This window comes from Sipha flava, unplaced genomic scaffold (genome assembly GCF_003268045.1).
Source record: "Sipha flava isolate LNK unplaced genomic scaffold, YSA_version1 76_pilon_pilon, whole genome shotgun sequence".
In the NCBI taxonomy this organism is placed as follows: domain Eukaryota; kingdom Metazoa; phylum Arthropoda; class Insecta; order Hemiptera; family Aphididae; genus Sipha; species Sipha flava.
In genome coordinates, this window is record NW_020273616.1 from 883,594 (window position 1) to 892,364 (window position 8,771).

The window sequence follows — 8,771 nt, forward strand, 5'->3', positions numbered from 1 at the left end:
TAAAACTACGATAGTTCAACAATTATAATATATAACAAGAAAATTGTATAGCTCAGAGTTAAAATATAACACTGATAAATCTACAATTTACCACTCTTGTTTAGTGCTTAAAGCATGCAATATTTCACAAAAACGTGAAACATTGAAATTTTTTCTAAAACAAATATTAATGTTAGTTATTTATCAATTATTTATTATATAATCTAAAAGTTCTTATTATAATCATTAATATTAATGGAATGAGTACAGTGGTTGACATATTACTATAATATTTTATAGTCTTATTTTCTTATTTTCGACTATAGCATTATAGCATTACTTGGTTTATTTTCCTAGGAAATTGCTTTCGACGACGTCGACAAACAATGTATCATTATACTATTTTATTCAGCGGTATAAAGTATTAACCAGTGATGCCACGTTGGCCTTTTTAAGTCCAAATCTGACCATTTTAAGGCTAAATCTGTCCTTTTTCATTTCAATCTGACTGAAAAAATACACAATCTTGCTCCTAGCTTTTTTTCTAGCCATTAATTGTTTTTAACTAGCTTAATTCTGATTTAAGTTATAAATAATATATTTGAATTAATTGTTTGTGTATCTAAGTATAATATTACACAACGACATTGATATCATGAGTTTTTCCCTTCGTTTTCGTTATCATTCCATATGATAAACCATATTTATGGTTGTTATAACAAATTATATTTATCTGTGGTGGTTGTTAACTACGAATCGGATTTATATTCATATCTAGTTAATATCTATCATATCTAGTTATCACTTTACACTTCGGATTAGTATATCTTAGTTCGTTTCACGATTGTAGATTCGTGATTCAAAAGACTTTAATTCACTATTTTAACATTTTTTAAGTATTATCTATTAATTTTGTTTTGTTATTTTCATTACTTATTATTTTATTTCCTTGTTTGTTATTTTAATGTTGGACTGCTCAGAACATTAAAATTTAATAAACTATGAATTATGATTATTTAATATCTTTATTTATTATATTTAATGTTCTAATAATATTATTTAATTTTAAAATATGATAAAAAGATTAATAGCTTTACTAAAGAAAAAAATGGAAGTTGCCAACAATTTTAATAGTATTAATATATTTTTATTTTTGCATTAATATGTTTGTTATTAATCGATTTTTTTTCAGCTGATTTCCGGCCTTTTGTGATAGTACTCATAGGTTTTTAAAAAAATTATAACTGGCAACACTGGTATTAACTATTTTGAAATATTATAAAATTGTAAATGATCAGCAATAGTACAACACCAATGTCTATTATTATTTATATTATATATAATAAAACGAGTAATAAAATAATATTATTTTTTCTTTAACTGTGGATGTGTGTCTATTGTGCGATAATGTAAATTTAATATATTACTAAATTACATATTCAATTAAATTAAAAATGAAAAGGCAGTCAAATGCTTTTATTCCTTTTTTTCAAAAAAATTTAAAGAAACTGATCAAGAAAACAGCTTGTTAAAATGTAATTCAGATTAAGACCAACCTAGCAAAAAACTTGTAATAAAGTTGAACTATTTTTTGAAATAATCTAAATCTTCATACATTTATATATTTCTTATTTCTATGTAATTATTATGGCATATCCATATCTATAAATTTAAAAATCAATAACACAAGAATATTTTCTTAGGAAAAACAAAGAATTAGATCAATGATTTCTGTAGAACAACCTGTAAGTACAAAGTTAGAAAAAGTTAATAATTAATAATTAACATTTTTTTCAATCATAATATCATTTAATTTATAATAATAAATTAATATAATATTGAATTATATGAGATTTAATGGTTAAAGGGGGTGTGGGGGGCATAGCCCTACTAGAATGATAGTTTTAATTTATATCCCAATCCCACCCCAAAACCAATTCCAAATTACGCCACTGAAATATAGGGTACTATAGAAGCAGGTATAATCGTCCGCCATTTTGCGACAAATGATTACCAAATTAATCGAATCAGAATGTATGTGATAGCTGTTTTTAATTTTTAGTAGATAAAATTGAGAGGAATGAGGAGTTCTGGACTAATATAGTACCAAAATTAATAACATTTTACGTGGAAAATTTGTTACTACAACTGATTGATTCGCGGCTTAATCGAAGGACTTCCACTCAGAATAGGCTTATAAGTTATAATTATAATCTTATAAACATTTAATTAAATTTTAAAATGTAAATGACAATCTAATTTTTAAATTTATTATTGATGACTTTATTTATGATAAAATGTCGATTACGTCGGCAATAGTATTAGTAATAAAATACGGGCTATTATTGGAAAACTGGTTCTCCCTTCGCGCCGATGCATTGATGATTAGTAGGCTTAGGGACTTATAGCTGTAAAAAATACATAAATATGCATGCAAATATGATTCTAAAATCATTATAATATGCATTAAAAAAAAAATTAAAAAAATATTATCACATAGTACACAAAATAAAATGTGTCCATCGAATGTAAATGTATCTTTAAACACCGAAACAAAACTTTTTAGTCGGCTACTCGTAGACTGTTGTACTTTCGGCATTACACAATGTCACAAAATATTCGCGTACGACGTTTGAAGTATAATTCGACGTTGTTTGGTTGCAAGACGCAAAAACAATGATAGATAATAATTGACTGAACTAAACACTAAACAGATAATCTATTATTCTATATCAACCATTATTTTTATCGACATCCGGTCGATATCCAGCAGGTTATACGGTCGATGCAGCTTTATAGTATTATTTATAATTACACAAAAATTATAACGAGATATGAGAGATAGTTTGCAGATAGTAACTAGGATACTATTCTATACTTAGTCCTTTTAGTACATTTTTTTTCGTCCGGTTAAAATATGTATCTATTGTTTTTAATTTTAAATTTGAAAAATTTGTCAAAATATGCAAAATAAGCATAACAATTTTGAAATATGCACTCTCTTGCAAAATCTATCAAATATGCGAAAATATGCACATTCAAATTTAAGATCTGATATGGCACCGAGAAACGAATTTTTTTCGCACTCTATTTTATTTAACAATAATTAAAAAAAGTATGCAAATGCTAGAAGTCTCTAAGCCTAGCAACACGAGATTAATAATATGGCCCGGCATGGCATATTGGAAGAGGGTATAGAGCGGGGTAATTACACACACTAGCGGTGGCGCAGCTAAGGGGGGAAGCTAAGGTGGCTATAACCCCTCCCATGGGCCGTGTTTATATGTATAGTGTATCTATGTACTAAACTAGTATACTATTATTTTTATTTAAATATTTTAAACCTTTGGTATTAACCATTGATTATAGAATATAATATATTCTACAATCAATGGTATTAACTAAATTTGGACGATTAACGAATAACAGGTGTTTGTCTTTGGCGTAGATATTACAGATTACTAATACTTCTAGTTTCTACCATGATTATCACTATCTTTTTGATGTTTATCATACAAGGTTGTGTTGAGTCACTATCAATTTATAATCGATGAAAATATTATAAAAGCTGCTAAAATATATGCCCAAGATCTCCAAGATGATACCTCATCTACAATCAGAGCTTAGCTGTTCATATGGAGGCAACAATGGAGTCAAAATATTATTCCAAAACCGAATTCTGCTGTTAATTCACTCTCTCATTGTACCAATCTTCAACTTAACATTAAAATACTTTTACAATTATTCGCCACGTTACCAGTTACCTCTTCCACTCCGGAAAGAACGTTTTCTGCACTTAATCGCTTAAAAAGTTATTTAAGAAGCACAATGTCGGAAAACAGTCTGAATGGGTTAGCTATGGCTAATATAAATAAAAAAGAGCAATTCGATGAAAGTGAAATAATAACTGAATTTGTCAGAAATTCGCCTAAGAAGTTGTAGCTGTCAGAGTAGAGCAAGTGACTGAACACTGAAATGTAATATGTAAATATATTATGTTTATACTGGATAAAAATCGCCACCGCCACCGCCGCAATGTGTTCAGGTCTGCGATTTTAATATCGCCACCGCTACCGCGGCAGTGTGTGGGGACCTTAAGAAGAAATGTGTATGATGTGTAAATTTGCATCATCCAACAGGAAATTAAATCTTGTTTAATATATTATAAATAATTAAATATTATTATAACTTATAATATAATTACTTTTAAATATTCATTCATAAAAATTAAAAACTATGGTAACGATGTTGATTATGGCATTAGGGGGAGTGTGGGGGGCAAAGCCCCCCACGGACCTGTGTACTATAAATTATTCCAGCACCCCCTGAATTCACACACAATGTGCGCCTATGATGACTACACTAATGTGTATGACTATATCAAAAATATTAAATAAATCTGCGATAAAAAAGTCCAAGAATGGGGGACATGATCGCTACGTCACTCTCCACTACCACCCATCATAAATTCGCTCATGCTTTTAACAAATGTCGGTTATCTATAAGGTGCACGTGTCTTATACCTTGTTTACATTTTAACATTTTATTACATTTTATTATATTCTTACTCTATTTTAACCGATTAAATTGATTTTATCAATCGTATCTTCAACAGTCGTTAGTAATCACTTCGAATAAAGATAATTTAGTATATCTTAAATTGTAGTGCTTACGGAATTACCAAATGGCTAACATCAATAGGTATATTATTATATACTCAAATCAACGGTTAAAGATATCGTGCTCTAACCATGCCTATTTGAATTATATTCTAATTCTAACATAACAACTACGCGAATCACGTAATGTCCATGTTGCTTGTATGACTGCATTGGATATTATAAATACATATTTTATCTACTTGGCACGTCTGGTATATAATAGTTTAAATCTTACGGCTGAAGCTCCAAGAACAGTTCATCTATAGATTGGTAATTGATATCGTTATATTTAAACATTTAATTAATGTTCAAAACACGATTTAATTGCAGAATACATTTATTCTGCGGTTAAATTGCTATGTGTTTTTACTTTTTTTTATATATTTAATATTAAATATCCATCTGTTACAGCTCATAGTCAGTAACTCGAAATAAAAACTCATCATAATGTGTACAACTTTTCAGCATATGCTGTTCTCATTAATATTATTATTATATTTCTTTAAAACTACTATATCTCTTAGTAAGTACATGCATATTTACAATTTTATGATTTTTTTTACAAAATCTCATTGTTTTTGTCTTAATTTAAAATAAATCAGCTTTTATTATTATTATCTAGTTATCAAAAACAAAAAACTTCATATTATTATTTATTATACCTTAGTGGTGGGCATATCCGGATTTCAAAAATCCGAATTATTCGGATTTGTCAAATCCGGATTTCACGGATTATCCGGAGTATCCGCATTATTCAACTCGATTTTGCTGTTCAATGACTCATTTTTATATACTTACATTTTAATTCTATAATATAATTTTCATTATAATAAAATAATTTATTTTACCATACATTAAAAATATTTGTAAGTCTGAAGTCTCATAAAAAGCAAATCCATAAAGCCGGATAATTCAGATATTCGGATTTCATGCCCATCCCTATTATACCTAAATCATAACTACATTTTAACATCATTTTTATTATTCATTACTCAGCCATTAATATATGAGTTTGAAAATTTAAATACATTATAAAATCAAGTGTTTTCATGTGCTGTGAAGTACGGGGGTGGATTGGATCACAAGTTGTTTAGGGAGTTAATCAACTAGGCCTATATTATTATCACATTTAAACTAATAAACATTTTTAGTTAATTATGGTCAATTCATATTTTTGTATTTTTTGTATAATTGTTACACATATATATATATATATATGTATATATATATAATTTTTATTAATATGACACTATTGAGGGTCTGGGAGGCGATTGTCCATTTGTCCCTCTGGCCAGTCTGTTGGTAATGTACTTCTTAGTCATGACACTTATGCACAATAAGTATTTTCATTATATCATTGTTTAATTATGCATTTTAACTTATAATTAAAAAGGCCCATAAAAAATAATTTGCAAATTATGGGTAGGCACCTACTTAAATGAGATTTAAAATTGTTAACTTTTTTTCTTATAAAAGTTATAATTAATAAGAAGTATAACTAAAGTAAATATATGAATAATTTAAAGACTTTACATGCATCATTTACAATAATTTGTTTATGAATATCATTTATAAAATAATATTTTGTATCTACATAATTAATTCACAACCAGAAAATGTTTGGTCATTTATCTCCTTAAAGCTAAGCTTGTAATGGAGATAAACAATTATAGATTTATAAAAATTTAATTTTTATAAATATTTATAACTAGTTCATTAAAAGGAATAATTGAATTATAGAAAATAAAGGTCATAAAAAGTTTTTTATACTTAAAAATAATTTCCTTGGGTTAAAGAAGTGATCTACTTCTTTTAAGTTTGTGTATTGTTATTTTTTTAGTCTAAGATCCTCAAATTATCTGAAAGAAAATATGCAAGTATTATCTACATATGTTATGACTTGACCATCTATATTAAAGTTGCATATACTTTTTACTTATCATAATAATAAAAAATATTTCAACCCTATTACCATGTGAGACTCCACTTATAATTATCCATTTTTGACCTTTACTTAATTTATTTTAACTATTTGATGCCTATCTGTTAAATAACTACTAAGCCTCTTCAAACTAATTACTTAGATTACTTAATTAGGAGGCATAATTAGCTTATCGTGGATAATCATGTCAAAAGCTTTTGCTAGGTCTAAGATAATTGCTGAGATTTTTTCTATTATTATCAAGGGAATTATATATATACTTAATACTACTATAAAGTGCACTTTCTTTTCTGGATTAATTCTAGGTTTACTAGGTCAAAAAAAAAAAAAAATAGATTTTTTGACAAGTTTATTGCCTTCTAAATATTATATTAGTTTGTTTTTAGCGATTTTTAAAAATTTAATAAAATTACTTAATATTAATATTGGTCAACCGTTACTTACAGATAAATTATTACCATATTTGTACAACAAAATTACTACTACAATTTTAATCAGCAAAAGTATATTTTTTAATGCTTAAATTATATAAATATGTCAAAGGTTCAATAATAATTAGTTCCATATACTTTATTAATTTTTTTAAAATCCAGCAGTTATTTCATCTTATACATATTTTTTTTCAAAACTTCTGACTGAAGTATTTATATTATAAATACCATAAAAAAGCCATTACTTATTTTATCTTAATACTCTTTATTACTATATTAAATGTTATTTTCTGACACATTTATTTCTATTTTGATAAAAACAATTTGAAAAATGTTGAAAATATTCAACAAATGTGTATTATAATTTATCTGCTGTAAATTATTATGCAAATCAAGTTTATTCATAAGTTATACATTTGTACTTTTAATATTTAAAAAAATCATTCTAGCTCCATCACCTCCAAAATTTGTTAAAGAGTCTGTTGATGAATTAGTGTTTCAAGTAGCTTCAATTAATAATCAAAATGAAAAAGACTATCCTTTTATAATTGACTGTGAAGCAGAAGCAGAACCAGCTCCTAAGTAAAAAAAATATTGTTATCATTAGAGCTCAGATGTTTATGACTTGGCATATTTTTTTTTGTATAACCAGAATTATACCCTAATATGATAAAAATTCCATTTATGAAATCTTAATTGCAAATATGCAAATTTATTTTGCATATTTTCGCATATTTGACATTTTTGAGCATATAAATGCATATATTGATTGTTTCTAGATTAAATGGCATATATTTTATGAATTATATGTTTTAAAATTGTCTATATTGTTAATTATCATTACTATTAATTGTGTCATTTTCGCAATATCAGCAATATTATTGTTGTGCAGTATAATCTTGATACTTAAAATGCTAACCTATGTAAAATTTAATTTTGATGGATCGAAAACTAATTAATTTTTTTTTTCATATTTATTAGCTGTATTTTTTTGTAATTAAGTAATTTTAGATATACATTCGAAAGAGTATATATATTTTTTGAATTAATATTAACAATTTTTTTTGCATTTATTTGTTGAAAAAATAGGTATTTAATTAGGTATTATTTAGGTTTTAAAATGCATATTTCTATAACATTTTGGTTATTAACATCCGAGCTTTAGTTATAAAAATAATAAGATTAAAATAAATAAAAATGTAAGGTTACTTTTAAAATAAGTTCATTATTTATGATAGGTATACATGGATAAAAAATGGTAAAAAAATTGATTGGCAAGACTATAATAAGAGAATAATCTTACAACCAGGACAAGGTTCACTTATAATTACTAAACCTAGTGATGAAGATCTCGGTAATATTGATTAATAATAATTAATATTTCTAATTATAAAATAATTATATTACCTATTGTGTTTTTGTTTAGAATTATGATTTAAAATAAATTAAATAATTATTGAACATAGGTCAGTATCAGTGTTTTGCTGAAAATTTATGGGGTATAGCTACTTCTAAATCTGTGAGAGTTTTGAAAGCTGAATTGAATGAATTTAAAAATCAATCTATATTATGTATTGAAGCTCAAGAAGGTGAGCCATTTAAACTTGCTTGCCATCCTCCTACTGGATGGCCCAAACCTAAAGTATATTGGCTTATACAGGTAAATTTATAAACTATCTGATTTATGTAAAATGTATGTTTAAAAATTCATTATAAAAATATAATAGAATTCAAATGGTGGTATTCAAAGTATTAACA

General features: G+C 26.1%; 1 protein-coding gene across 1 annotated transcript in view; it reads left to right on the forward strand.

Annotated features, from left to right (window-relative positions):
• The first annotated feature begins 3,143 nt into the window (after positions 1 to 3,143).
• Positions 3,144 to 8,771, forward strand: part of LOC112692775 (neuroglian-like) — a 13,996-nt gene continuing 8,368 nt past the window's right edge. Inside the window, exons 1-5 of the mRNA XM_025567564.1 lie at positions 3,144 to 3,183; positions 7,463 to 7,595; positions 8,252 to 8,367; positions 8,480 to 8,673; positions 8,741 to 8,762. Of these exons, the coding sequence (XP_025423349.1) occupies positions 3,144 to 3,183; positions 7,463 to 7,595; positions 8,252 to 8,367; positions 8,480 to 8,673; positions 8,741 to 8,762 (505 nt within the window). The remainder of the gene's footprint in view (positions 3,184 to 7,462; positions 7,596 to 8,251; positions 8,368 to 8,479; positions 8,674 to 8,740; positions 8,763 to 8,771) is intronic.